The sequence below is a fragment of the Selaginella moellendorffii genome, unplaced genomic scaffold (assembly GCF_000143415.4).
Source record: "Selaginella moellendorffii unplaced genomic scaffold, v1.0 SELMOscaffold_4, whole genome shotgun sequence".
Classification (NCBI taxonomy): Eukaryota; Viridiplantae; Streptophyta; class Lycopodiopsida; order Selaginellales; family Selaginellaceae; genus Selaginella; species Selaginella moellendorffii.
In genome coordinates, this window is record NW_003314265.1 from 584,633 (window position 1) to 611,813 (window position 27,181).

General features: G+C 45.8%; 7 protein-coding genes across 14 annotated transcripts; 5 read left to right on the plus strand and 2 right to left on the minus strand.

Moving 5' to 3' along the window:
- The first annotated feature begins 1 nt into the window (after position 1).
- On the plus strand, positions 2–2,430 carry LOC112344338 (MLO-like protein 1). 3 transcript variants are annotated; one of them, XM_024668842.1, is made up of 16 exons: positions 2–143; positions 212–281; positions 334–482; positions 535–651; positions 696–750; positions 823–908; positions 965–1,039; positions 1,088–1,173; positions 1,232–1,281; positions 1,329–1,369; positions 1,422–1,589; positions 1,647–1,682; positions 1,739–1,806; positions 1,876–1,936; positions 2,007–2,209; positions 2,268–2,430. In XM_024668842.1, the coding sequence occupies exons 1-15, from the start codon at positions 24–26 to the stop codon at positions 2,196–2,198; spliced, it is 1,374 nt and encodes a 457-aa protein (XP_024524610.1). In that variant the 5' UTR covers positions 2–23; the 3' UTR covers positions 2,199–2,209; positions 2,268–2,430. The 3 variants fall into 3 exon arrangements, with proteins under 3 accessions (XP_024524610.1, XP_024524609.1, XP_024524611.1); XM_024668841.1 differs by having other exon boundaries at positions 2,007–2,430; XM_024668843.1 differs by lacking the exon at positions 535–651 and having other exon boundaries at positions 2,007–2,430.
- Positions 2,194–5,386, plus strand: LOC9655588 (MLO-like protein 13). Of its 4 annotated transcripts, none has more exons than XM_024668831.1 (15): positions 2,602–2,756; positions 2,831–2,888; positions 2,966–3,240; positions 3,353–3,469; positions 3,539–3,599; positions 3,678–3,772; positions 3,830–3,904; positions 3,977–4,062; positions 4,118–4,167; positions 4,224–4,264; positions 4,315–4,485; positions 4,557–4,592; positions 4,657–4,724; positions 4,809–4,869; positions 4,929–5,386. In XM_024668831.1, exons 1-15 carry the CDS (start codon positions 2,625–2,627, stop codon positions 5,235–5,237), a joined length of 1,635 nt encoding a protein of 544 aa, XP_024524599.1. In that variant the 5' UTR covers positions 2,602–2,624; the 3' UTR covers positions 5,238–5,386. The 4 variants fall into 4 exon arrangements, with proteins under 4 accessions (XP_024524598.1, XP_024524599.1, XP_024524600.1 ...); XM_024668832.1 differs by having other exon boundaries at positions 2,627–2,756; positions 2,826–2,888; XM_024668830.1 differs by having other exon boundaries at positions 2,194–2,888.
- Positions 5,387–5,421: 35 nt separating this feature from the next.
- Positions 5,422–6,171, plus strand: LOC9655589 (uncharacterized protein DDB_G0275933). The gene is made up of 3 exons (XM_002963953.2): positions 5,422–5,540; positions 5,718–5,865; positions 5,933–6,171. The coding sequence occupies exons 1-3, from the start codon at positions 5,468–5,470 to the stop codon at positions 5,994–5,996; spliced, it is 285 nt and encodes a 94-aa protein (XP_002963999.2). The 5' UTR covers positions 5,422–5,467; the 3' UTR covers positions 5,997–6,171.
- Positions 6,172–8,267: 2,096 nt separating this feature from the next.
- Positions 8,268–10,711, minus strand: LOC9655590 (probable receptor-like serine/threonine-protein kinase At4g34500). Its single transcript, XM_002964320.2, has 7 exons — positions 10,045–10,711; positions 9,765–9,869; positions 9,585–9,707; positions 9,339–9,509; positions 9,144–9,273; positions 8,874–9,083; positions 8,268–8,797 (listed from the first exon to the last, which is right to left on the minus strand). The coding sequence occupies exons 1-7, from the start codon at positions 10,680–10,682 to the stop codon at positions 8,627–8,629; spliced, it is 1,548 nt and encodes a 515-aa protein (XP_002964366.2). The 5' UTR covers positions 10,683–10,711; the 3' UTR covers positions 8,268–8,626.
- A 786-nt stretch (positions 10,712–11,497) lies between these two features.
- On the plus strand, positions 11,498–14,356 carry LOC9654376 (probable flavin-containing monooxygenase 1). 3 transcript variants are annotated; one of them, XR_002991652.1, is made up of 7 exons: positions 11,499–12,098; positions 12,322–12,562; positions 12,618–12,787; positions 12,848–13,197; positions 13,248–13,608; positions 13,683–14,242; positions 14,311–14,356. XR_002991652.1 is itself a non-coding variant. In XM_024668837.1 (6 exons), exons 1-5 carry the CDS (start codon positions 11,676–11,678, stop codon positions 13,582–13,584), a joined length of 1,521 nt encoding a protein of 506 aa, XP_024524605.1. In that variant the 5' UTR covers positions 11,498–11,675; the 3' UTR covers positions 13,585–13,598; positions 13,683–13,996. The 3 variants fall into 3 exon arrangements, 1 of the variants encoding a protein (XP_024524605.1); XR_002991653.1 differs by lacking the exon at positions 14,311–14,356 and having other exon boundaries at positions 13,683–13,771; positions 13,863–13,996; XM_024668837.1 differs by lacking the exon at positions 14,311–14,356 and having other exon boundaries at positions 11,498–12,098; positions 13,248–13,598; positions 13,683–13,996.
- LOC9655591 (GDSL esterase/lipase APG) lies at positions 14,002–14,941 on the plus strand. The gene is made up of 4 exons (XM_024668731.1): positions 14,002–14,242; positions 14,311–14,438; positions 14,552–14,734; positions 14,831–14,941. The coding sequence occupies exons 1-4, from the start codon at positions 14,002–14,004 to the stop codon at positions 14,939–14,941; spliced, it is 663 nt and encodes a 220-aa protein (XP_024524499.1).
- A 332-nt stretch (positions 14,942–15,273) lies between these two features.
- On the minus strand, positions 15,274–18,127 carry LOC9655592 (probable glutamate carboxypeptidase LAMP1). The gene is made up of 12 exons (XM_024668836.1): positions 17,144–18,127; positions 17,020–17,087; positions 16,883–16,964; positions 16,737–16,829; positions 16,526–16,678; positions 16,400–16,474; positions 16,257–16,344; positions 16,128–16,211; positions 15,985–16,073; positions 15,820–15,933; positions 15,631–15,765; positions 15,274–15,573 (listed from the first exon to the last, which is right to left on the minus strand). Exons 1-12 carry the CDS (start codon positions 18,125–18,127, stop codon positions 15,391–15,393), a joined length of 2,148 nt encoding a protein of 715 aa, XP_024524604.1. The 3' UTR covers positions 15,274–15,390.
- Positions 18,128–27,181: the final 9,054 nt, after the last annotated feature.

Below are 27,181 nucleotides of genomic sequence, written 5' to 3' on the forward strand. Positions count from 1 at the left end.
GAGGACAGGAAAGAAACTCAGAGATGGAGGAAGCGAAGGATCGCAGCTTAGAAGTGACACCGACATGGGCTGTGGCCATCGTCTGCTCCATCTTCGTTCTTGCGTCCTTCGGTTTGGAGCGATCCATTCACTTCACTGGCAAGGTAATACTTGATCGTTCTTTCGCTGATCTGTTTTTCTCTTGCTCTGATGCTGCAATTGAATTTTGCAGTGGCTGCAGCAGCGGGAAGAGAGATCGAGAAGCAAACCGTTGTACCAAGCACTCGAAAAAATCAAAGAAGGTTTGTTTCTAGTCACCGATTTGTACAAGAAATGCTGTTCATTTCCATGCAGAGCTTATGCTTCTTGGCTTTGTGTCTCTCCTGCTCGCATCTTTCGGAGATGGAGTGACTCGCATTTGCAGATCGCCGACACGGCGTATGATCCCGTGCGAGGAAACGGAGGCCGAAGTTGACGAGATCAGCAGGTTCAATTGCCCCGAGGTGAGCTGAATTTTAAGTGATAGCCTCTTGGATTGATGGTGGTCATGTTCAGGGTAAAGTTCCTTTCATTTCCAAGTCCAGTTTGCATAAGCTCCACATTTTCATTTTCCTGTTGGCGATTGTTCATGTGGTTTATAGTTGCTTTACACTGTTACTTGGAAGATACAAGGTGTGCAAGTCTGGATTGGGTTTTCGCTTACTCGTTTTAGTCAGGTCCATTGCTGGGGAGTGTGGGAGATTGAAGCGCAGAGGTCTGAAGAAGAAACAGGTAAATTCCGCTGCGCACTTTGCGCTAGTTTTTAATAATATTTGTTGCATGGAATCGCGGAGCATGGCCCAGCATTACCAAGACTGAATAGACAGCGGACGTTTTTGCACAAGCATGCAAAGCCGAGATACATGTCGTCGCCGTTTTTGAGCTGGATCGTGAGTCCGTTTTCTGTGCTTGAGTTTATCTCGAACACTAACCTTTGTTTTGGCAGGTCTGCTTTGCTCGACAGTTTGGCAGCTCTGTGACGCAAACTGAATACACAGCTCTTCGTGTTGGGTTTCTGCAGGTGCGTGAAGAAGTTTAGAAATTGTTTTCTGAAGGCTTGTATTCACAGAAGCACCGGCTGAGGCCAACGTTCGACTTCCATCGCTACATTCTTCGTGTTTTGCACGATGATTACAGAGATGTTGTCGGGATCAGGTACTTCCTCTCTTCTCTTTCACATTTTGGGGTGAAAGAGAAGTGTTTCATTCTTTAGTGGTCCACTGTGGCTTTTCGTGGTCACGTTTCTACTGCTTGATATCAAAGGTATGTGATACAGAAAACCGCTTCTCAATTGACAAGTTAGCGTACAGGCTGGAACACTTACTTTTGGATCTCTTTCCTTCCTTTGGGTGTAAGAATTTACATACGATTTGTTTGATCATATTTTCGGTTTGTACTTGCAGCTTCTACTTGTTATTGGAGCAAAGCTACAGTATGTGATCATGTCGCTAGCAGGAGAAGTTGTGAGGCAGCAGCATGATGAAGAAGCCACTGCTAATCTCCGAGACGATCTTTTCTGGTTCAAAAGGCCACAGCTCGTATTGCATCTTCTCCACTTTATTCTCTTCCAGGTAACTGAATCTCTTAGTGTTCTATGGATTTCTCATATTCGTTCGTTTTAATTCCAGAACGCTTTTGAGCTTGCGTTCTTCCTGTGGATTTGGGTAAAGCGAGTCATACATGGCTTATATAATCTTCTCCTGACTCGTCTTCCACGCAGAGAACACTTGGCTTTACGTCTTGTCTGATGGAGAGGCTTGGATTCGTGATCACTCGATTGGTCATTGGGTAAGAGGGACCTCTTTTCTTTTCTTTTATTTTCCAGCTAACTTTGCATCACGTCATTCACGACTGCAGGACTATCGTCCAGGTCCTATGCAGCTACAGTACGCTCCCGCTTTATGCACTGGTGACACAGGTGTGTTTCACGATTCTCATTTCATTTCCAGGAGCAAAAGCACAGGCACTCACTTTCTTGTCTCGTGTAGATGGGGAGTCACTACAAGGCTGCCATTTTCAATGAACACGTACAGCATGCTTTGAGCAGCTGGCACGCCCAAGCCAGGCACAGAGCCAAGCACCATCTTTCCATCCAAAACTCCGACGCGAGCCAGCCTCACTCTCATGACCAGGCGGAGGAAGTCGAGCTCAATCCAAGCAACACCACTTCTTCTGAGTGATCATACGACTGGTGAACATGATTCGGCTATAGCAACTAGACTGGATTTATAACTATTCAAGCGATGCAGGAAGTCTAGCAAACGGAGAGAAAGAAAAAAAAGGGAAGAAAACGAGCAAGCATTCGTAAGTGGTTTCCTGCTTTACCTTGCTTGGAATATATCTCGAAGAGACGACCCCAGCAAGAATCTAAGCACTTAAAAGAGGAAATAATGTAAACAATCACCAAACTTCCACCTGGACCGCAGAACTTAGCGAGAAACTTACGAGCGAAGGGAGAAATAGTACCATGGACAAAGCAGGCTTAGGTAGCTAGCCGCGCTGGGACACGGCTTTCCTTCTTGTTCACATCCATAGCTAAAGATCGCTAATATCTCTTGTCGCTCTCCCTCGTTTTTTTCCTCTCGCTCCTTGTTCTTCCGGTGGCCATGGCCGAGGAGGAGAAACATGTCGAGGGTGGCTCCCTGGAAGTCACTCCGACATGGGCGGTCGCCTTGGTTTGCTCGATCTTCGTCCTCGCGTCTTTCGGCCTGGTGCGAGCGATCCACCACTTGGGCAGGGTAATGTTAAGCCGATCGATCGGCCGAGCGATCGGGCCACTTGGGCTTACGAATCTACATGCGTGTCAGTGCAGTACCTCCGCAGGCGCAAGGAGAAATCGCTCTACCAGGCGCTGGACAAGATCAAAGAAGGTATGGCTGTTTTTTTTCCGGAGCCTTCGAGCTCTCAAAAAATGTGGCTTTTGCTCGTGTTTTGTGTGTGTTTGTAGAACTCATGCTTCTGGGATTCATATCGCTGCTCCTGACGGTGTTCCAGCCCGTGATCGCCAGCATATGCATGCCACACAACTTCATCGAGCATATGCTACCGTGTAAATTCGATACCAAGACACTGACATTGGCGGGAGAGGCTCCACACGGCGCCCCCAACGGGACCTCCGAAACTCCATCGGGTCACGCACGGAGGCTCCTCGCTCTCAATCGGCGTATGCTCGCATCCGAATCCTCAAAAGAGGCCGCGGAGACGTCAAAGTGCTTCGCCAAGGTCTAGTCTAGTCTAGTCTTTGCTTTTTTTTTTTCCTCTCTTCCTTCTTTTTCTTATCACTCACGGCCTAGAACTTCGAGAAACCATGAGCTTTGTATCGTTTTTCTTGCAGAATAAGGTCCCTTTTGTTTCCAGAGAAGGCCTTCACAAGCTACACATTTTCATCTTCGTGCTGGCCGTAGTTCACGTAGTCTACAGCTGCCTAACGCTGATATTAGGAAGATACAAGGTACGTTTTTTTTCTCAGAACAAACAAAGAAAGAAAAAACAAGAAACACTAAAGAAAAAATAAATCCAGGTACACGGATGGAGTGCCTGGGAAAGAAGGGCGCAAGCCGAACCGCAGACCGAGACACCAAGTACGTCAAATTTCCTTGTTTCGGACTGTCCTCCAGACAAGCCGTGTTTCACCTTTCTGTTTTCTTTGTTTCTTCTAGGCATAAAGAAGCGCGGCAAGCTTGTCAGACAGAGCACATTTCTAAAGAAGCATGCCAATCCAAAATGGATATCATCAGACTTTCTCAGCTGGATCGTAAGTAACTCGAGCTTTGCAAAAATCTGTAGCAAAACGAGGATGTTTTCTTTCCAGGTTTGCTTCTTCCGACAGTTCGGGCGTTCCGTGACATATACCGAGTACCAGACACTCCGCCTGGGATTCATTCGAGTAAGCAAGCAGTCGTCGTCGTCGTCGTGTCATGCGGTAGAGCTTGAGTGTTGTGTTTTTATCTCTTTGCAGAACCACAACTTGACACCCTCGTTTGACTTCCATAGGTACCTTCTTCGGGTACTGGAAGATGACTTTAAGAAGGTTGTAGGCATCAGGTAACCTCTTCTTCTTGTTTTCGTTCCAAGGAACAACTAATGATTTATATTGCAGTTTCTACCTTTGGTTTTTTGTGGTGCTCTTCCTATTGCTCAACGTCAGCGGTATAGCTTGGATTTCTTTCGAATTTTCTTCAAACGCATTTGTGAAAAACTTGCAGGATGGCACACTTATTTCTGGATTGCCTTTCTTCCGCTGGGGGTTTGTAAATTTTCTCCTTTGTTTCCATTTTTTGATTCATGGGCTTGCAGATCCTTTTGGTTGTTGGAGCCAAGCTACAGAATATCATAATGGCGCTCGCGGTCGAGATTGCGGAAGAGCAAAAGAACCAGTCGACCGTGGTGGTCAATCTTCGAGACGAGCTCTTCTGGTTTAATCGGCCGAAACTCATCCTCTATCTTATTCACTTTGTCCTCTTCCAGGTTTTCTTCTTCTTTTTCTTTTTTTTTTACCTTAGCTTTCAGACTCCTCTTATGGTTTCTTTGCTTCACAGAATGCGTTCGAGCTCGCCTTCTTCGTGTGGATATGGGTAAAACTAATCTTATTCAGTGTTGCTGACTAGCAACTGCATGTTTGCTTTGCTTGCCTTGCAGGCAGCGTTTGGTTTCGATTCTTGCTTCATGGAAAATCTTGGTTTTGTCATCACGCGTCTTGTCATTGGGTAAGGCACTCCCAAAAGCCTGTTTTTTTGAATCTGTTTCATCGCGCTCTTTTGGCCTTTTTAACCGCAGCACTTGTTCTGTAGAGTCATCGTGCAAGTCCTGTGCAGTTACAGCACTTTACCACTCTATGCGCTAGTGACACAGGTATTTCATTGAGGCTATACACAGATAATCGCCTTTGCTGAGTAATCCCTTTCCTGTAGATGGGAAAACACTTCAAGTTTGGAGAAGATATACAGAGCGTACTGACGAACCTGCATGCCAAAGCCAAGAAGAAGTCCGTGCACGGTGGCTCCGGAAGTGGCGGCGGTGGTGAGACAGCGGCCACAACAGCAGGAGCAGCAGCTCCGGCCAAGCCCAATCTTCGGATGGCTGCCGCTGCCGCTGCTGCTGCTGCTGCTGCGAAGAAATCTTCTCAAGATCCAGAAGATCACGCGCCCCAGAAAACTTCCGAGCTAGAAATGCAGCAACAAAAGCAACATCTTGATGGCGAGCACGAGGTAAATTCTTGAGCAGGAAGAATCAAACAATGTATATTACCACCCCCGCTATAAGCTTCTGTGGAGAGAGATATGCCAATCACCTGAGTGTGAGAAATTTTGCTAACCTTCGAAGAAACGCCCACTCGACAAATTCAAAAATCGGTTGCTTTTCAGCTGAATCCCGAGGCTCGCGGGATTCGAGACCGCGATCTCTTTTGTCCAGCTAGGGTTTTAGCTCTGCTTGCTAGTAGTGGAAGGAAATGGTGGAGCAAGAGGCTGTGGAGGCGCTGGTGATGAAGAGGCGGGAGCGCGTCCAGAAGAAGGTTGAAGAAGGTGAGTCCGCATTCCTTTGCCTCCTGCGATCCAATCAACGCTCAATACTGTCAAGTATTTTTTACAGTCTTCGATTTTGCTTGCATTGGCCCTTTTCTTTTGCATTTTGGTGTTTCTTCCTCTTGGTCTTTTCGGTTTTTTCTTTCGTTAAGTTTGGTATTCTTTTTGCTGGTGTAGAACTTCGCAGCAAAATGAAGGCCCAAGCGTTCCGGAAATGCGACCCTGTTGTGGCCAAGTACGCCGAGTGTGCCAAAGGGAGGACGTTTTCCATGGCCTGGGCTTGCCGAGCACAGGCCAAGGAGATGAACGAGTGCCTTCACCTCTAGTAAGTGTTGTGCTTCTCCTTCTCTCTTTAAAATCTTGGGCTTATAGAGTAACTGGTTTCCTCTCAGTACTACAGATGCTGTGCTTGAGGAGTACAAACAAGACTACTTGAAGCAGCACACGCTCAGATAACAGTTTAGGAGTTTGAATAATGTTTTGATAGTAACTGTGGGAGCTGGATTTTAGTGACAACAAGTATGCAGCTTTCGTTATAGTTCAGTGCGTTGCAGCAATCCTTGATTCTCTTTGTCCATCACAAAACGTACAAATTTGGCAAAAATAAAAAATTACAGCAGCATCCACTCTTCTCGATTATTATACTAAATTAGTGTGGTAAACAAAACAAATATTCATTAGTTTTGTTTTAGCTAGAAGATGAATATATAAGTTATTTATTAGTAGCTTAAAATCAGAGTGTCTGATTAACTGTAATCACTAATAGCAATGGTTGAGTATATAAAAGTACTTATATTTAAAATATAAACAGCATAAATCATTTTCACTTTATACAATATAAAAGGGTTCTCCAATTATATAATAAAAATAAATTAGTGGTAATGCAATTTAGAATCTTCTATTGCTCCTTATTCCCATTAGTTTTTCAGCTATTTGACATAGAACAAGTAAAATTTTATATATTGTTTCTTTTATCTATAATATTAATACTAACTCAAATTTTTAGTGCATCACCAAATTCACCACCATCACTTAGTAAATATGAACCAAAATTTGATAATTTTTAAGTGCTAAATTCACATGATATGGCAAGGGTGGTTGGTGCAATCAAGGCACTAATTGATAAAATTAATTATAAAAAAAGGATTATTCTTATACTTATTCAGATGGAGATTCAGTTAGTGTTTCTTGTGGTATTGTTAAAATATTTATGGAAGCTAAACCTCAATGCTCTACATCTAAAACACCAACAACTTCATCAGGTTCAAATTTAATTATGGGGTTTGATAAGCTTCTAACTCCATATATTAATGCTCTCTATATTCATCTTTGTGATTCTTTTGTAAATAAAATCCTCATTACTTCTTGCAGTTTGAATTAGAAAAGAAAAGAGAATATTTATATGAAAAAGCTACAACTTTATCTAATTTCTTTTTATGCTATCTTAAGTCTAATACATTAATAAGTCCATCAACAATTTTAATAGGACATTTCTTAATTTCTCCAAATGGTAAAGTATTTGAATCAAATTGTAATTTAGTTCTTTATTATGAAAATTTTAAAATATGGGAATCAAAAACATCATTAACTGACGGTTATTTAGTTTTATATAAAAATAAGAGAGCGATTTTGGATACTCCAAAGTATTATTTTAAATGCTCAAAATTATTTTATCTTACTACTCAAAATATTTGTAACATATTTATTTATTCAATAAGATTTAAAAGTGGGAAATTATATACTAAAGGTTTATGTTAAGAATTAAAATAATTTATATATTTAATTAAAGTTTCTGTTGTTACCTAAAAAAGGAAATATGTGATCTAAATTAAACTAGTTTAATAACACAAGATTAAAGGAATTTAATGTTTTTTCTTTATTGTTTTCTCCTTTGCCTTAATAAAAAACTGTAATTAGAACAGCTATTGCATTTGTTTGAGTTAAAATCCAACTGTCAACACTACTAGCATGAACAAGGACCTCAGCTTGTCCTCTTTTGTGTAGCACCATATGTTCCTTGAAACCCCAAACATAAAAGACCAACACAAAAAATAGGTTAATTTATGAGCATATGCTCAATTGATATATGAAATAAACGTTATCAGCAACAACTGGTGCATAAACGTCTGCAATTGTTCCTGCAAGACAAGTCACGCAACCGCACATGAACATGAGAGATAAACAACCACAAACCCTGGTGAATTCTTTTGTTCGAAAGATCTCGATCGTGGCTGTACTTTTGTATTCTTCCCTCTAGTGCATAGCCTTAGGTGAGACGCCAAAAACAACCTTGTAGCCGCTAATAACATCCATCAACGACTCCCTGTTCTTCCTGCTTGTTAGCGAGCCCAAAGTCTCAACGCCATCCACAATGATCTCGGCTGCTCCGCAAACGAAACTTGAGCGCATCAACAGACCACGTAACGAGGCAAGTTCTAGCTCGTTTCATGTTCCATATGCATACCACTGTGGTCTCCACTGGAGCCATGGAGCAGAGTAGAGAGGGGAATGCCCTCAGCCTCCGCTGCTCCGTCACCATTTGAGCTCTAATTTTGAGCCCTAAACTAGTCAATGGTCAGTCTTTAAAGACCTTTTTTGACCTCTCAGCTTTTGCTAGACTCATGATTTGAAATTTACTTTTGTTTGGTCGGAGACGTGCCCTCTCTATTTCTCCGATCGCCTTTGTCTAGCACGGAACGCATCGATAAGGGGATCAACATCTACACAAAACAAAAGATCAGGAAAAGAGAATTTTCCCCTTGATTTTCTAGTACAGATATGGATGGAGCATTGACTGAAATCCCAACTGTCAACACTGCTGATCTCTCGCCTCCAAGAGAAAGCTTTCCAGTCAAGGACAGAGACCTCCGCTCGTCCTCATCTGTGACACCATGTGTTTCTCTCTTTTGCTCTTCTTCTTCGCACTGGCAGCCCCACCAAATCCACATAACTCCACATTGCCACGGGGTTGCTTGACTTGCGCTGTAAGCTGCAAGAGCTCTAACAAAATGAAAACACCAGCACCAAAAAAAAAAGAAAAAAAAACTCTTCTCCAACTTCCACGCTTATTTCTCCCCGATCCTCCTCTACACCTCGTACTTCTTCCAGTTTTGCTTGTAGATGGCGTGCTTGTCACCGCCATTCACTTCGTTCTCCTTGCCATCGGCCCTTCTGGACAGTGGCGCTGGTTTTGTGGGTGCCTGGTGATGGTGGGGAGAATTTCCAAACGTCGATCGCTTCTCGCTTTGGGCTTTCTCCTGGAACAAAAGGAGAAAAAGCAAAACATCGTAACAAGTTCATCGGGTAAGTTGTGAGAACTGTGAGCGAACTTACTTGGCGGTATGGAAGCTCGTCTGCCTCGAGCATGTGAACGACATGTCCCATCTTGGGCCTCCTCAGCGAGTCAGGATCCACGCAGCGGATTGCGACCAGCAACGCCTTTTTTAAAATCCGTGGAGTGGGCTTTACGTGCAACCTCGGATCGGCAACATCTTCCGAGTGCCTGTTTGCCACCATGACTTTGAGCCAGTCCACCAAATTCACCTGAATGATAAGACCAAAGATTCCACAGTGAATACAAATGCCAAGCCGAGCGACACGTACCTCTCCGGGTGGCCTGCTGTAATCGACAGGGTCCCTTCCGGTTATGAGTTCCATGAGCAGGACTCCGAAACTATAGACGTCGCTCCTCTCGTTGAGCAAGCCCGTGCTTGCGTACTCGGGAGCAACGTATCTGTGACGAGAAAAAAGGGAAAAACAAAGAATGTAAGCATCTGGAGTTTCGATTTGCGTGCTTACCCAAACGTTCCCATCACTCGGGTTGTGACATGACTTTTCTCCGATCCCAGAAGCTTTGCGAGGCCAAAGTCAGATATCTTCGCGTTCCAGTCCCCCTCCACAAGAATGTTGCTTGCTTTGATATCCCGATGAACCACCTTGGGCTCCAAAGCTTCATGCAAGTATGTCAGCCTGTAAAGAAGACGCAAGGTAAAAAGAAAACAAAAGAGTTTGATGGTTTCTTTCGTCCACACCAAGGAAACTTACGCTTTTGCAGTGCCAAGAGCAATCTTCATTCGTGCCTCCCACGGGAAAGCTTGAGTCTGTGATGAAAAGCCATGGAGCCAGTCCTCTAGGTTTCCATTGTCCACGTATTCGTAGACGAGCATCCTTGTACAATCGCGAAGAACAAGATTAAAATCGGGCTGGACCTTTAAAGATCCTCACCTATAGCAGCTCTCGGCGCAGTAGCCAAGCAACCTGACCAGATTCTTGTGACGCACCTTTCCAATCGCTTCCACTTCCACCCTAAACTCTTTCTCGGCCTGGCCGCTGCGAGCAAAAAAGATGGAAAGATCGTTTTACAAAAGATCAAGGACTTGGCATAGATCGCAAGAATGCCATGGATCACAGGAATGCCATGGATCACAAGAACGCCATAGATCGCGAGAATGCCAGAGCGCAAGCAAATCCAATCCGAGCGAGAGAGAAGGAGAGAGAGACTTACGTGTTGTTGAGCAGGTTCTTGACCGCGACGACGCTGCCATCGGGGAGAAATCCCTTAAACACGACGCCATAGCCGCCCTCGCCGATCTTGGAGTCCTCGCAGAAGCCATTGGTGGCCAGATCGAGCTCCTTGAGGCTGTACCATCGCCCCCATCCCAGCTGGACCATCTCCTTGGGCTGGGGCTGGGGCTGGGGCGGCGGCGGCTGCTCGCCATAGAATGCGCTCCTATTGCTACTACTCCCGCTAGAGCTGCGCGTAGGGGTGCTCTTTGGGGGGGCGTCGTCCCCGGGAATCGACCTCGCGACCTTGTCCAGCGGGGCCCCTTTGTGATACGGGCTATGGTGGAGCGCGTAGTGTGGGACGATCACCACTTCCTGGATCTCTTTCGTGACGATGGGGATGCCCGACGATTTCCGCTGCTGCTGGATCGTGGTGGGCAGCGATTGCGACGAGGAGCAGCAGCTGAATTTCTCGTAGGAGTTGTGGCTGCCGGACGAGGATCGAGAGGTGAGCCAGATGATGAGCGCCAGGAGGATGAGGAGGATGATGGCGCCCACGCCAATGCAGATGAGAACCCAGAGGTGGAGGCCGAATACAAATGTCCCTCGCGAGAGCTCGCTGCTTAGCGTTCCTTCCATAGCTTAGCTTCGCCTATGTCACCCCCCTGCTTACGACCGATTTGGGCGCTCCAAATTCTCCGGATCCATGCGCCAAAGTCCTGCCTTGCGCGGCAATTCGGCGACCCAATGCCGAGGACTCACGGATCTGCCCTGCTCGCTACGAGCTACAAGGCGATCGATCCACCAGGGAATGCGCACGGCGCGCGCTCGTGATCGCGAATTCCGCGATCCAGATCGGTGCCGCCGCAGGATCCAGGGGCGGCTGGGCGGGATCCATCAGCCAGGCCCGGATCAAAGGGACGCGCGGCGCCAGAGATGAAAGAGGGCGAAAGGAGGGGGAGGATCAAAGAGCGAGGAAAGGGGCAGTAAAGCAGCAAGAAGAGGGGAGAAAAGCAAAAGCCTGTGGAAGCCTGCCTTTGCTGGTGGCTGCTTGTTGTCGCACACTACTACTCGAGGGCGGGATTGGAATCATGGCCGCCGCTACTCTCTTGCGCAAAAGAAAGACGAAAAATTAAAGGTAGGAAAAAAGGCCGAGATTTTCGGGGGGGTGGGGTTTTGGCGCAAGAAAATCGCGCACACACTTGGCTTTGGCTCATCCAACCAAGATTCCGCGCAAACGAATGAAAGAAACAGTGGTGGAATTTTTACATTGCGCGTGTGCCAAGATTCCGCCGGATGTTCCTCTGTTGGGACATGATTTGTCCAAACCAAACAGTTAGAAACATTAGGTCAAAATATCCGTAAGGAATATTCTTTGTGTGGCCATGAATGTCAATGGTGGCGAGCGGATCATTTACACCCCCCTGGTGTCTATGGTACGATTCATACAGCGCAGCGACAGACTAGAACTATAACCTTGTAATATACAATGGCGAAGGAAAAATAAATTTCGATCGCGACATTGGTTACATCTCCATGCCTCGTACATGGATGGAGAAATTAGGGTTCTTGGTTAGTTTTGACCTTTAGCGCCAATTATTCTGAGTGGTGGAACGGTCGATCGGTCCAGCGATGGCGGACGATCTAAGCTTCGATCTGGAGTTCTCGCCGGCGGCGGCGAGGGTGTGCGTCGTCGGGGCCGGGGTGTCGGGGCTGTGCGCTTGCCGGCATTTGCTCAAGCGAGGAATTCGGCCCACTGTGCTGGAGGGCTCGTCCCACATTGGCGGGGTGTGGCGGAGCAACAGCGTTGCCATCACGCGGCTCCAGACGCCCAGCGTCGCGTACCAGTTCTCGGATTTCCCGTGGCCGCCGGGCACGCCCGCGTTCGCGACAGGGGGCCAGGTGCTCGACTACCTCCACGGCTATGCCGCCAAATTTGGGGTTTTGGAGTGTGTCCGGTTCGATTCTAGGGTTGTGGGTATCCGGCGCGATGGCGATCGCGGGCCATGGCAGCTTCTTGTGGTGCGCGGCGATGGCGACGGCGCGGCGCGCGAGGTAAGGGAGCTAAATCTCTGCTGCATTTTGTGAGATTTTCCTGCTAGATCTTTGCTACGTGAGATTGTTTCCAATTGCCCGTGTGAGCTTGGATGGAGGTTTTGCTCTTTGCTAGCGCTATCTCGTGCTTGGTTTTGCTGCTCGAAAGATTTATTGCTTGGATCAGATACTTTGTTCTGGTGTGAGAGGCCAAAGTTTTGATCGCTTTTCTCTTCGTTCGCAGACGCTGGAATTTGATTTCGTGATATTGTGCATTGGTCGTTTTGGAGATGTTCCAAGGCTCCCATCTTTCTCGCCTGGCCAAGGTGCCGACGTCTTCAAGGGAAGAGTGCTGCATTCGACTGAATTCTCGGCCCTCGACTATGAGAATGCCTCCAAACTTCTCCGCGGAAATAGTGTCGTCGTCGTCGGCTTCTCAAAGTCCGCTTTGGACGTTGCCGCGGAAGCGGTTGAAGCGAATCAAGGTACGTCTCGATTTGTTTCTTTCCTTGTCTTTTCTAATTGTGATCGGCCATGCAGGGAAACCATGCACGCTCTTGTTTCGCAGAGCGCATTGGATTGTCCAGCATTGGGACGTTTTTGGAGTGAACATTGCCTATTTGTTCGGAACAAGGCTATCTGAGATGTACTACCACAAGCCAGGCCAAGGTTTCTTTTCCAGCCTGTTAACCTCGCTCCTCTGGCCATTGGTAAGATTTGTGCTTCTAGAAATCATTTTAGTTCTCTTACGATGTCTAATAATTGAGCAGAAGTGGGCTACATCTAAAGTGGTGGAAGTTTATCTCCGGTGGACGCTTTCGTTATCAAAGTATGGGATACTGCCCAGCATACCATTTTATAAACAACTTTCTTCGTGCAAGATATCGGTAATACCTGACAACTTCATGGACTACGTGAAAGAGGGCCGTCTCAAGCTTTGCAAGTCGCCAAAGTGGCACTTTACAGCGACCGGAGTCATGCTCGATAACAAGCGCGAGTTGAAAGCAGATGTTGTTCTGCTTTGCACAGGCTTTGAGGGCGAAGTCAAGCTCAAGGCTATTCTTCCCGAAAGATATGCAGAGGTTTTGCAAGGACCGGACGGTGTAGTTCCATTGTACAGGTGCGTTCTTGTTTCCCCGGCTCCAGTTTCTAATAGTCTTTTATTTGCAGAGGGATGATACACCCACGAATTCCTGGGCTGGCAATACTGGGTTACCAGGAGGATGTCTCAAATGTGAGAGCTTCAGAGATGGGAGCTCGCTGGCTGTCGTACTATCTAACTGGAAAGGTGAAACTTCCCGACTCTCAAACAATGAGCAAGAGTGCCAACGAGTGGGTGCGCTACATGAAGTGGTCGACCCCGTACTTCGACAGGGCGTGCATAGCGTTGGCCAGGACGTGGCACAGCGACGAGCTGTGCAGGGACATTGGCTGGAATCCGAGAAGAAAGAAGAACTGGCTGCAAGAACTTCTCTCGCCGTACTCCAACATGGACTACATTGATTGAAGAACATGCCCGAGGTTTGCAAAGGTTTGTTTGTTTTTCCTTCTGCCTGAGCACTTGATTACACAATGTGAGCTCATCATCTGGTCTGTTGTGGTCAGGAGGAGAGGATAAGAAAGAATTCCCTGTCCCACTCATTAGGGGCACAGGAAATGTGAAGCTTTGTTTTCGAATAAGGCCGGCTTCTAAAGTAAGTACCGTCTTTGTCTATTCACATGCAGGGGAGACCATTCACTCAACCAACACTGTTTTTGATACGTCCACCCGTGTGCCACCACCAGACGGTACAGGGAAAGCAACGTTTTACTGCTAGATCGATCTACTGCGAGAAAGAAAACAGAAAGCAAAGTAAAAGGACGCAGTTATAAGGACGAACATGATGAGCTTCCTTGTGTGGCCAGAGACTTGGTCTCGGAAGACATGTCTGCCGCAAGCTTCTTCGCAACACTGTCACTTATCGCCAGCCTTCTCTCCTCGCGGTCAAGAGCTTCTCAGCTCGTTCCCGCCCTTTACGTATTCGGAGACTCGTCGGTGGATGCTGGTAACAATGACTACATTGGAACGGTTGTGAGGGCCGACTTCCCTCCTTATGGGAGAGACTTCGACTCCCACAAGGCGACCGGACGATTTTCCAATGGTCGCGTTTCGAGTGACTACCTGGGTATGAAAAGAAATTTTGATTGTTGTCGCTCCCAGCCACTAACTTCTGAGGTTTTTCCCTTGGTGCAGCTAGCCTGCTTGGTTTGCCACTTCCTCCGCCGTACTTGGATCCCTCGGCCAAGGGAAGCAAAATCATCCAAGGTGTTAACTTTGCAACAGCTGGTTCTGGTCTGTACGAGAAGACGGCGGCACTGCTCGTAAGTCAACTTGAGAACTTGAGTTGGCAATCATGCTCATTTTTTTCACTTTGTTGTGATAGAACATACCAAACCTGCCTAGGCAAATTTCGTGGTTCCGGACTTACAAGCAGAAGCTGGTACAACTTGTTGGCCAAAACAAAACAGCGTTTATCCTTTCCAAGGCGTTTATTGTTCTTAGTTCCGGAAGCAATGACTACATCAACAACTATTACTTCGATCCAGCGCTGCGGGTAAAGTATACCAAGGATGCATTTCGTCAAGTTCTCATATTTTCTGTCGAGAACTTTGTCAAGGTATGACCCTGAAACTTCTCTTTCTTCTCGTGTATGAGCCCCATGCTACTTTCCAGGAAATGTACCAACTGGGCGCTCGAAGAATATCGATTGCAGGCCTTATACCACTGGGATGCATCCCGTCACAAGTCACGCTCTACGGGAAGGGCCAACTCAAGTGTTCCGAGTTTGAGAACCAGGACGCTCGTCTTCACAACCAAGCGTTAAAATCATCCGTACAACGTCTACGAGGAAGTATGACTGACTTGAGAGTTGCTTACATTGACGTCTACACGATCTTCTCCAAAGTGATCCAGCAGCCTGAAAGTTATGGTGAGTGAGAGCAGCATTGGAATAGCTTCTAACGGAGACTACTTGTGTTGCTAAGCAGGTTTTGAGCACACTTTAACGTCTTGCTGTGGAGTTGGACGGCTTGCGGTGTCTCTTCTCTGTAACAAGCTCACTCCTGGTACCTGTCGTGATGCTTCCAAGTATGTTTTCTGGGACAGCTTCCATCCAAGTGATGCCATGAACAAAATCCTTGCAAAGGTTGCGCTGGATCAAGCTAATGCACAGCTCTTCCATTGAAAGCTCTCTTCTCTGGTGGTGACACAGAGAGAAAAAGAAAATGGTAGACATATCCTTTATAAAATGTAAGCTCACATGTACTTCCAAGATCAATGGAAATTGTCGGACAACACTCGAGCTGCATTTGTGATGGCTCTCGCTACTTTCCAGATCTCGTGTTGCAGCACACTGGAGGTGCTCTTGTCCATCTTGGCCAAGGCATTTGCCAGTGCCAGGCTGATACCTGGAAAAGACTGCGAGCCGTAGAGGTCACTTGTTGTTTGTCCATAAATCTGTTCCAGCCAGCCGAATCACTAGACGGTTCAAAGCGTGATCTTGCAAGGACTTACCAAGTGCTTACTAGAAGGATCCTGTGCCAACCCCATTGGGTCTAAGAATGAGCGCTCAGCTAGCATAAGCCGGTCGTTTAAGGATCTGCGCTTTAGAGACGACTGTGTGCTTGTGCTCGTGCTTGTTGCAAGCATCTGGCAAAAACGCTGGTCATAGCATCACCCGGATTCTTAAAGCCTGTTCCTTACACTGGCTTCCGCATTGATTTGCCTAGCAGCTGACTGCAGCTCAGAAATCGCCCGGAGTAATGGTGTAACGTCGATATCTTCTGGCAGGAGGCCTTTCAAGGCCCTTACATCGGCCTAGAACTGCATTGGCTTAACTTCTCTTCGAATAATAGCTCGACTGCGTACCTCCAACACACTTGCGTAAGAGCTGTAGTCAAATGGAATAATATCGTCATTTATAAAATGTATTGAAAGCAGTCCCCATATCGCAGACACTGCCAGAATTACACTAGATGTGGTCACTCTCGAGAGATAAGGAACGGACTTACCTGCAACGTGACGCTGAAACAGAGGATCGCCAAAACCTTTCATCCAATTGTAATCATCGTATAACGAGTGATACACAGGAAAACCTGCAAACAACCTAAGCCAAAAAATTTACGAATTGCACACCTTACTTGTCTGATATCTCAAGTCGTAAGAAGGAATACCGGCACGGTGAAGAAAAGAGGAAAAATCAGACCTACTGCCTCCAAGCCTGCCAATCTGTTCAGACATGGAAAAGCATTTGCATCGCTTACGAAACATTTGCTATGCTTACCACAGGTGTAGCATTTCTGTTCAAAGCACACCACGAATCATACACGCTCTTGAACACTGAATTGGGATCTTTAACCTGAAGAAAACACGAGAAAAGTAAAAATTAGCATCGATCTGTCGACCAGACCTTCTTAGTGACTTGCATGAGTAGATTATCGAGCTGAGGTGTTCCACAACCATCAAAGTTTGGACCACCCACGGATCTATCTACATTGATGTAAGCGATTGCTCTAGCAGTGAGCATGTCCAGATTCTGCTCAACCCACTCCGTTGATCCGATCTGTCAACCAAGAGGCCACTTTCAGCACAAGAAGATCAAGGGCGAACAAGTTACGAACCAAGCCGTATTCTTCCGCGTCCCAGCTACAAAACACGATTGTTCGTTTCGGCTGCCAACCTTGCTTGAGAAACTTTCCAAACCCTCGTGCAATCTAAGAGTGTCCAGAGCGTAAAGTGAATTAAAGTAGAAGAACGTCAAAGTTACCTCAAGTAGGCAAGCAGTCCCACTACTCGGATCTGCTCCTCCAAACGTCCATGCATCTCGATGGTTTCCAACCAGTAGGTACCTGGTAAAAGCTCCACACAAGCAATGTCAAAAAGAACGTTCCAAGCTGAGTAAACCTGTCTGGTTCTTCGGAGCCTTTGATCATCCCGATCACATTTCTAATCGGCGTCACTGTGAGATTTCCCTGCACACACCTCGGCTTTCTTGTTTGCGCTCTTTCTTTTTACTTTAACAGCCTACTTCATAGCTGAAGTTGAGTTTTGCCGGACCCCGACCAAGCCGGTACTCTGGCAGCCGCAAACCACCTTGCCAGTCCGGTGGAGCAACTTCTCCACCCAAAGCCGCGAGAATTGGCAAAGCATCCTGTGCGGAGATCGGCAGTGCTAGAATTTTTGGAAGCTTCGTCTCGGACAAGTCCACCCTCTCGGCATTCGGAGTGCTCGGCCATCCAGGAGTAAGAATATCCCCGGAGGTTAGAAGCACCGATCCTCGCTGAACACCACTGGGTGGCAACCACTGCGAAGATGGATAAAACCCCTCGGTTCCATTCTTTGCGTAGTCGAAAGGATCCGAGAACACCAGCGCAGCCACTGCCCCTGCTGCTGCCGCATTCGCGACGATATCCCCTCGAAAGATCTTTCCAATCCTCGCAAGGACCACCGCACCACGGACATCCACCCCTCGTTGCCTGAGAGTTTCGAAGTCCTGCGCACGGCCATAGTTTGCATAGACGGCCTCTCCACACACTGTCCCAGATGGAACATAGGGGAAAAACGTTGGAATCACGTCTGGATTGCTCGTGCTAGGATCGCCCTCCACGGCCTCCTCTTTCAGGCCCAGCGATAGCGTCGACCCGTTCGGGAGGAGCAGCGACAGCGATCGCTGGAGTGGATACGAGAGTAGCACCTCGAAATCCGCGTAGTGCGTTTGAATCCCTGCCGCCTGGAAACTCTCATAGACAAACCTCGCGGTGTGGAAATTCTGGGGCGTCCCGGCGACATGGGGCTCCCGCGTGAGCTCCAGGAGGAAGCCGCTGATGGAATCGTTGGAGAGGCCGGCCACAAAATCCTCCTCGAGCCGCTGGATGCTCCACCGCGAGGAGTCGAGGCGGCGGAATTGGATGCTGAGGGCAGAGGAGGCGATCAAGAGCACGGCCGCGAAGAGAATCCAGGAATGCGCCCTGGACAGCGCCTCCTCCACCGCCAAAGCCCTCCACTTCTCCATTTTGGTAAACCCCAAGTTCCAGGAAATTTTAAAGGTTAAGGCAACAAATATTTAAATTGTTACCTTTTAACGTTCAATAGAGTACTTTATTATTTTTCTTATAATGATTTCTCTAATTTAGATGCGTGAGGTCTAAGTGATGCCGTATACTAATATTAGCGTAATGAGATTTTGATAACGTTTCAATCCAGACTATTTACTCTTGTATATAAACTAGAGTTTTGGGCTTATATCTATATTTCATTTTCATATTTCATATATTGACAGATGAAAAAACTTTAAAAGTGTTAACAATTACAATTTACATTTGATCTTTTTACTCAGTTTGGTATTTATATATGTTCTTAATGCTATTATGGGTATATTGTCTCTATTTTTTAATTATTTATAGTATTGTTACTGAAAAAATTAATAGCACTTTATAGTCCTATTGATGATATGTTTGCAAGATATGATTATTAAATAAAATTATATATTTTTTAATGTTCCATTCTCAATAATAGAAATAAATTGATAGAAATATAACATAAATTATATAAAGATTAAGAGTATATCCATCCCCCATATGTAAGATTACTAATTTTGTAATAATAATTAATAAAAATATAAGGGTACTTAGTTTTGGAACAAAAAAGCTACAATGATTAATAAAATTTTGGATTTTGATATACGTTAGACAATTTCTTTCAAAAGAACTATGCTATAGATTAAATATAATTAAAACTAATTTTCAGTCTACATTTTTATACTTCCATTATAGAGTAAAATTTAACTTAGTCATTTTTATTATCAAAATTAAGCTATGCATTTTATGAGTAAAGAATTTTTTTCTTTACATATTTAGATTATAGTTTCTTTACTTTTTGATAATATATTATAGGGAGAATAATTAGCCACTAGACTGAAATGAGATATATAAATATATTTTATATTTTATTATATTTTAATTATTACTTAATAAGTTGTATTAATAAAATGATTACATCTTCTATTTACATAATTATATATTATTATTAATAAAAATATTTTTATATTTTACTTTTTTAAAATAGTATGTTAGGAGACTGAATAGTTAACATATGCTTACAAACATTTTTAGAGAATAGAAATGTATATGTAGAAATTTCACTTACAGATTTTTTTGGAGATAAAGTTCTTACACCTTTTGATTTTTATAACATCAAGTTGTACTAATTTTTTAAAATTAAATTAGTAACTGTTATATGTTCATGTCCTTATATTGAACTTGAAGGATTATTTAAATAATATTTTTTTATATTGTTTTAAAATACATTAAAAGTACTATTACTAAAGATGAGATTGATTATTTTAATTTTAATTTTTCTTTTACTATGTTATATTTGTACAAAAAATTATCACCAATAAACATGATATTGGTTTCTCTAATAACTAAGAAATTGTAATTAAGGACAAACTTTTATTAATAATCAAGGATTATATAATGTATTTATTTATTTTTAAAGATATGACTTTTTATAGATTAATTACACAAATTATATAAAATTGTCAATGTATACTAATATTAATGGTGATACACTAATATTAACTATCAAATTGATTTCAATCACTCACTTTTATATATAATTTAGGGTTTTTGAGATAATTAATATGGACATTTTTGTATTCCCTTTCCATATATTATGTTTTATAAAAAGAAAAAAAAAGATTTGTGACTTCTTTTTAATAAATTTTTTTTAATAATCAAAATTTAAACTCTATAAACTATGAGGTCTAAGTGTACAACTATGATGCTATATACTAATATTAGTATAGTGGGATTTTAGTAACTGTCGAATTGATTTCAATCTAGACCACTCACTTCTGTATATAAACTAGGGTTTTTGGGTTAATTGATATGTAGATTTTCTATATTCTCTTTCCATATTCTATACACTTATATTGGTGGAAATGAGGAGTAGTTTTGATTGTGCTTAAGGAGTGTTTGGATTTTGGATTTTAGTTTAGATTTAGGTTTTGCATTGTCTAAATCTAGCTTTTTCTATTTCCTTTCTTTTGTTCTTTCCTTTTAAGATTTTGTTTTCCCTTTCCTCCTAACTTATTTCATTTTTCTTCTTTTGCTCTTTCCTTTTTATTCATCTTTATGGTAGATTAACAATTTCCTCCTCCTTTGACTCTGGAGCAACAGTTGGTACAATTGTTTGATGCTATGTGATTGCAATTGAACAACTAAACTTAATTGATAGTGGCATTCAAGGCAAGTGGTACAACTCCTCTTGCTCTTGGTGCCCATCCTTGTGTTCAGGCAGAGTTCTTTTGCGGGAATTTTGGGGATGATATGTATTATTGGTTCGATCACTTCATGGTAATTGCCACATATCATTCTTGGGATGATGTTCGACGTTTGCATGAGTTTCCCACGTGACTCCAAAGGATAGCTATAAGCAACTAAATTTTTCATTCTACTTTAGTCACTTAACCACACCTCCGACCACTTGGAGGAGTCTCACTCACAACCTCCGTAAATCTTATTTTGGAATTAGGGACTTGCTAGCCCCAAGAATGGCATCCATGCCACTCAACCATTGCACTTGGTCCAAGTGCTCCATGTGTCCAATCCCATAACTGACACCAACATATCAGCCCGTTACACTAAGGCCATACCCATTCACCTTGGTCACACCGGTGGTCTGACACCACTTACATCACAATCCTGTCTTTCAAAAACTGGGCCATCCATCCATGAGTGATCATCCCAAATCCACTCCTTAGCATCCTTAGGATGCTCGTAGACATGGGGAATAGCCTTCCCCAATATCCTTTTTCCGGTCCCCACCAAGTCCCTTTCTACCCATGGTTGTATTCGCTAACACTGCCACTGGATCGGGGCCCACAGGCCTGATGTGAGACACAAAATCCCTAGGCCCCAAAGTGGAGCCGGAAAGGGTGCCACGTGGTAGTGGCTGAAGCGAGAGCCAAACGAGCGTAACACGTTTGGACCAAAAGCTCCGACTTGAAAAGTCAAGAGCGGGAGTGGAACTCCCAACGAAGTGTTCGAGGAACGAGCACGAAGCGAGCAAAAAGCGAGGCTCCAAAAAGGGACCCAAAAGGACCAACACATGACACGTGGAAGTGTCCGAGATGGACTCGAGTTGGAGTCCGAAGTGGAGTCCGAGATGGACTCGAGTTGGAGTCCGAGGTGGACCCGAGATGGACCCGAGATGGAGTCCGAGATGGAGTCCGAGGTGAACCCGAGATGGACCCGAAATGGAGTCCGAGATGGAGTCCGAGATGGACCCGAGATGGAGTCCGAGATGGACCCGAAATGGAGTCCGAGATGGACCCGAGATGGAGTCCGAGATGGAGTCTGAAGTCGAGACCGAGACCGGGACCGAGACCGAGACCGAGACCGAGACCGAGACCGAGACCGAGATCGGGACCGAGAACGAGACCGAGGCCGAGGCCGAGACAGAGCCCGAGCCCGAGTCCGAGTCCGAGTCCGAGTCCGAGTCCGAGTCCGAGTCCGAGTCTGAGTCTGAGAGGGTGAAAGCCCAAAGCGTTCGTCTCCCAGACCCTGGGGGGTTTGGTGAGCTCCAAAAGTATAGTAGGGGGAGGACTGCAGTGGAGCCAGTTTGGCCAGGAAAGGCCAGTTTGGCCCAGGAAGGCCGGACCCAGTGTTGGGTGATGAGCTGCCCACTGGGAAGTCCAAGACTAGAGTGAACACAGACCGACAAGCGGGGTAGCTTGGTGAAGTGTTCAAGAGCCGGCTCTAGTTCCCCCGGGAGATCGACTGGCCGATGCTCCCAGTCCAAGTGTGGGTGGCACTACCTACTTGGATACCAGGCGTGGCTCAACGGAACCTCGCTCTAAGCCCATGGCTAGAGCACCTAAAGGCGAAAGGTGGGGAGAGTACCCAGGTAGCTCGCGTAAGGCCACGGTGTTCCGAAATGGTGTCCCAAAGTCCCAGACTGTGGAAAGGAAGAGGGGTAGCCCTCTGGTGGGGTGACCAAGGACACAGTCACACAGTGAGGAAGTCCTCGAGGATAGTGGGACTTAGTGGTAGGGCCGGTGGGCCTTGATCCAGTGGCAGTGTTGGCGAACACAGCCAAGGACAGAAAGGGACTTGGTGGGGACCGGAACCGAGATATTGGGGAAGGCTATTCCCCATGTCTGTAGGCATCCTAAGGATGTTAAGGAGTGGATCTGGGATGATCCCTCATGGACGGATGACCCAGTCTTTGAGAGACGGGATTGGAATGCAGGTGGTGTTGGACCACCAGTGTGACCAAGGTAATTGGGCATGGCCTTAGCGTAACGGGCCGATATGTTGGTGGTACCTTGGGGTGTCGATCATGGGATCGGACACGTGGAGCACTTGGACCAAGTGCTAAGGTTGAGTGGCATGGATGCCATTCTCGGGGCTAGCAAGCCCCAAGTCCTAAGTTGGACTTATGGAGGTTGTGAATGAGACTCCTCCAAGTGGTCAGAGGTGTGGTTAAGTGACTAAAGTAGAATGGAAAAATTAGTCGCTTACAATTTGGTATCGGAGCTGTTCCTTAGTCCGACTTTTATTGGTGCTCAAGTATATCACCACTAGTGTTGGCATCAGAAGGTCCGAGGAGTGGGCCTATCCTTGAGGAGTAGCAAGTCGGGAAGACATGGCTCTCCATTACGGTTCATGTGTGAACTTGTAGACGAGGTGGTGGATAGAAAAGGGCCAATAATGGAACGACTTTGGGATCTTGGGAACAGTGCAAGGTTTTCCTCATTGAGTTGAGGATGTGATCCGGATGAGCATTTGTCTCAGCAAATTGGCTAAGGTTGTTGTGGTAAACAACTAAAGTTGGGATCACGGGAAAAATAGAGACTCCAAAACAATAAAGGAGTCACAAGATTATCCTCATATAGTTGAGGTTGGTGCTCATGAATGTGAGACCAGAGGTAATGACCGTGGGAGGTCAAATACGGAAGAGGACTCAAGTCCTTGAAATGGTAGCCGGGGCTACCTTTAATAAATGCTGGAACAACCCAAGGAGTTGGGGGGTGTATTTAGAGATGAGTGGTATTCTCATCGCATGGACAAGTAGTCTTAAGGGGCAAAAGTTGCCCCCAGAGAACAAAATCAAGTGTCGGAGTAACACTTGTGAAAATAGTCCTTTTGAGTAGGACAGGAATGCCAGAAGTGTATTCCAGTGAGCTAGTGCCTCACAAGTAGGACCTTAAGGGTCTGTGGATTAACCAAGTCCAAAACTGCTGATGACTCAAGTAGAGTCAAGGGATGGCCCTAAAATGACTGATGGAAGCATTTGGACTGAGGTGTGTTGTACCCCACAAAGGATGGGGGGGGGATCATAGGATCCAAGGATGAGAACAGAGGGTATCTCATCGATGGCAAAATGTGCCATGCTAAAGTTATGGGAAAGGTGTTCTCAGAAGAAAACAACTTTGACACAAAGTTGTGTGTGATCTCTATAGTGCAGTGCTAACGGATGGTTGGCATGAGAAAGAGCGGTGTTTGTCTTGGCAAAGACATAAACACGAAGGGGAAGTGTCATAGAGGTAGGCTTGTGGAGCCGATGGTGTGGAGACACCAAATGTGCCAAGGTGTGATACCTTGAGGCTATGTTGGTGGGTTCATGAGAACCCCTTGCCAAAGGAATCCCAATGGAAATGGGAATGGCATAACCTAAGCTGCAGAGCATGCAGTTGGAGTGTGGTGACCCAGATAATGATGGAGGTGTGAAAGCACCAAACAATGAGTTGTAGGACTTGACAACTATGAGGCAACTAAGCAAGAGGTGCAAAATAACTAGTTGAACGGGTAGAAGGTAGCTACCTAAGACTTCTTAATAGCATAGGGAAGTCGGATACACCCTTACGGGGGATAAGTTGCTTGTGTTGCGATATAGTAAGTCAATGTCATAAAAGGAAATACTCATTGTCAAGAAAGCCATCATTGGGACACTCGAACACTCTAGAACACCAGAAGGTGGTGTTTGATGTCGCGAGGGCAATGGATAAAGCCCAAGGGGCTAAGTCCCTAGCGAATGATGGATAGAAGGTGCTATCCAAATGTCCAAGGTTGCGGAGACAGGAGAGGACTGTCTACCCGAGTTGGACAAAGCCAAGAATGGAATTTTGGCAAGGCTAGTGATGGGCATGTAAAGGCCCATAAGCAACAATGTAATCCCAGTGTGTGGGATTATAAGGTGAGCATACCCGGATTGAGGAACCACTCCTTGGGCTATTGGGTAGGTTCATCCCTAAGAATACTTGCTAAGGCATGATAGAAAGTGCAAAAGCTATCCTCCTGGTCTGGAGGAGAATAACCAAAGGAAACATATGGGGCCAAAAGGCAAGTAGTATTGGGATGGAACTGAACCATAGAAATCGAAGGGCATAACCAAGGTTGGTTATGCCAGCTGGGAGTGGAGAATCAAGTGGGGGCTCGAGGGTGTTGCCGCTAGCAACCGTGATGCCATGGAGAGTCTAAAATATGGAATTGTCCATGTTAGACTATGTGGCATTTGGAAGGCTTGCAAAAAGGGAGGCCTTAGCAAGCTGAGGGACAGAGTTCCTTCAAGGTTCCCAAAGACGATTCTAGGTAGCTTAGTACCTAGAAAGGCCAAGTGTAAATGGTTCATGGAACGCGCGAAATCAGAGTGGCGCAGCAGAAGCGTGGTCTTGAAGCTTGCCATGAGGCAAGGCTATCAAGGTTAGGGAAGTAGTTCCCGAGTGTTCAAAGAGAGGGCTTTGAACGAAAGTCGATGGTCAAGGACTTTCACGCTTATGCAGGAACCATGTTACAATGGTCGGAGGACTTGCCAAGTGAGATTGGCACGTCGGGGGAACAAAGACCCTAGTTGAAGGTGATAACTTCAAAAAGGGTGGGCCATGGGGCCGAGCATGGAGGAGTCCATGCATGATCACAGACATGTCAAGTGAGAGGACTTGGCAGTGTGGAGGAACTAGGTTCCTAAGCTGTGATCTGTAGCGCGCTTTAAAAATAGGTTGGTGCACCGGCGTGGGGAGTCACGCCAGGCATCTTGTGTGATGCCGTCCGTAGATGCATATACGGAGGTTGGGTTCGAGTCCTGACCCTCTAGTGCTTGGGTTCGAGTCCCAAATCACTAGGGCGTGGTGATGGTTTGGAATATGAGGACACTCATATTTCGGTGGTCATGGACTCTCAGTGGAGAGACTGGTTTGGGCACACCGCCAAGCGAGGGATGCCTCGGAGTCGTGATGCACGGTTAGATTGCTTAGTGTGAAAGCTCGGCATATCTAACTTGAACGCTTTGGTGCGAGTGGCACCAAGGACGTGGTGAGTGAGATGGGGACACCTAATCTCAGTTGCTATGGACCCTTGGCCGGAAGGGCTGGCTTGGGCGCACCGCCAAGTGTGGGGGATGCCCCCGGGGTCGTAGTTAACAAATTAAAGGTCTGGAAGACCTAGTACCTATTGGCAAACCTGTTAAGGTGCCGAGGTGAGATCACTAGGTGATCTTGTGGCTAAATAAGGACAAGGTCCTTGTTTGGGTTAAGGAATAAGGTTCCTAGTTCAAAGTGTTGATTTGAACTATTGATGATGGTGTGGCTTGGTCAAGGTGACCAAGTGGGAAAAGCACCTTAGGGAAATGAGCTATGTCATTGCGATGGCATAGTGTGTCCAAGGAAAGTAGTCTCTAAAGAGACCCATGGGAGGGTCACAAAGTTGGGCCGTGGATAGAGCCCACAGCAGAAGATGCTAAAGAGACTTACTAGGGGCGAACACCCTAGTCTTGGCAAAGCAGAGCCTTTGCTATGGAATCACAAGAATACCTCAAGGAGGGAGGTAGAGATTCGATGTTGCTTGGTGCAACAATCAACGGATAGGAGCAAAAGATGAGTGGCCAAGATAGGGCCGTGGAATCCCTTGGAAGGAATCCAAGTGACAAAGTTATGCGGGGAACACTAATGTGTTGGACGCTAACAAATTCCGGAAAAGGAAGTGTGTTTCCAAGGATGAATTCCGAATTGCTCTGATTTGGCGAAAGTGGAAGCTCCAAGGGAGGGAGCGGTAAGGTAGCCAAATGATAGGGCCATGGACAGCCCTAGCACAAAGTATGATAAATGGAACTTAGTGCCCAAGGTGGCATGAAATAGAAGAGAGGATGATGGTGCCCTCAAGTAATGAGCTTCCTAGGATGGGGAAGTGGAGTTGCACAATCTGTGCAATGCAAGGTGTTGGAGACACCTAGGAAATTGACTTCCAAAAGTCAAAAGAGTAAAAGTTCCAAGGTGCAAATCAATAGATGGAAATTGAGACTACTCGAGAAGGAGTAGCGGGATTGACTTAGAGAAGGGTCTCTAAGAAGTTTAGCGAGAACTAAACCAATAAAAAGAGAGAACCACTATATGTGGTCCAATCAGTCTCTAAGTTGGAGAGACTACCCTCCTTAGAGGATAGGCAAGGCATGGTGAGCCTTTGGTGTCAAACCATTGAGGCATATGCAAAAGGCATGGTGAGCCTTCAATGTCAAACCATTGACGAATATGGAGAAGGCATGGTGAGCCTTCAATGTCAAACCATTGACAAATATTGGCTAGGTGCCAAGGATGGAAATGGTAACACATGCAAGTGTTACTTTAAAAAAAAAAATGGTTTACCGTTCGATGAAGACATCGAACTTCGTCTATGGGTGGTGGAGTTGTGAGACACAAAATCCCTAGGCCCCAAAGTGGAGCCAGAAGGGCGCCACATGGTAGTGGCTGAAGCGAGAGCCAAACGAGCGTAACACGTTTGGACCAAAAGCTCCGACTTGAAAAGTCAAGAGCGGGAGTGGAACTCCCAACGAAGTGTTCGAGGAACGAGCACGAAGCGAGCAAAAAGCGAGGCTCCAAAAAGGGACCCAAAAGGACCAACACATGACACGTGGAAGTGTCTGAGATGGACTCGAGTTGGAGTCCGAAGTGGAGTCCGAGATGGACTCGAGTTGGAGTCCGAGGTGGACCCGAGATGGACCCGAGATGGAGTCCGAGATGGAGTCCGAGATGGACCCGAGATGGAGTCCGAGATGGAGTCCGAAGTGGAGT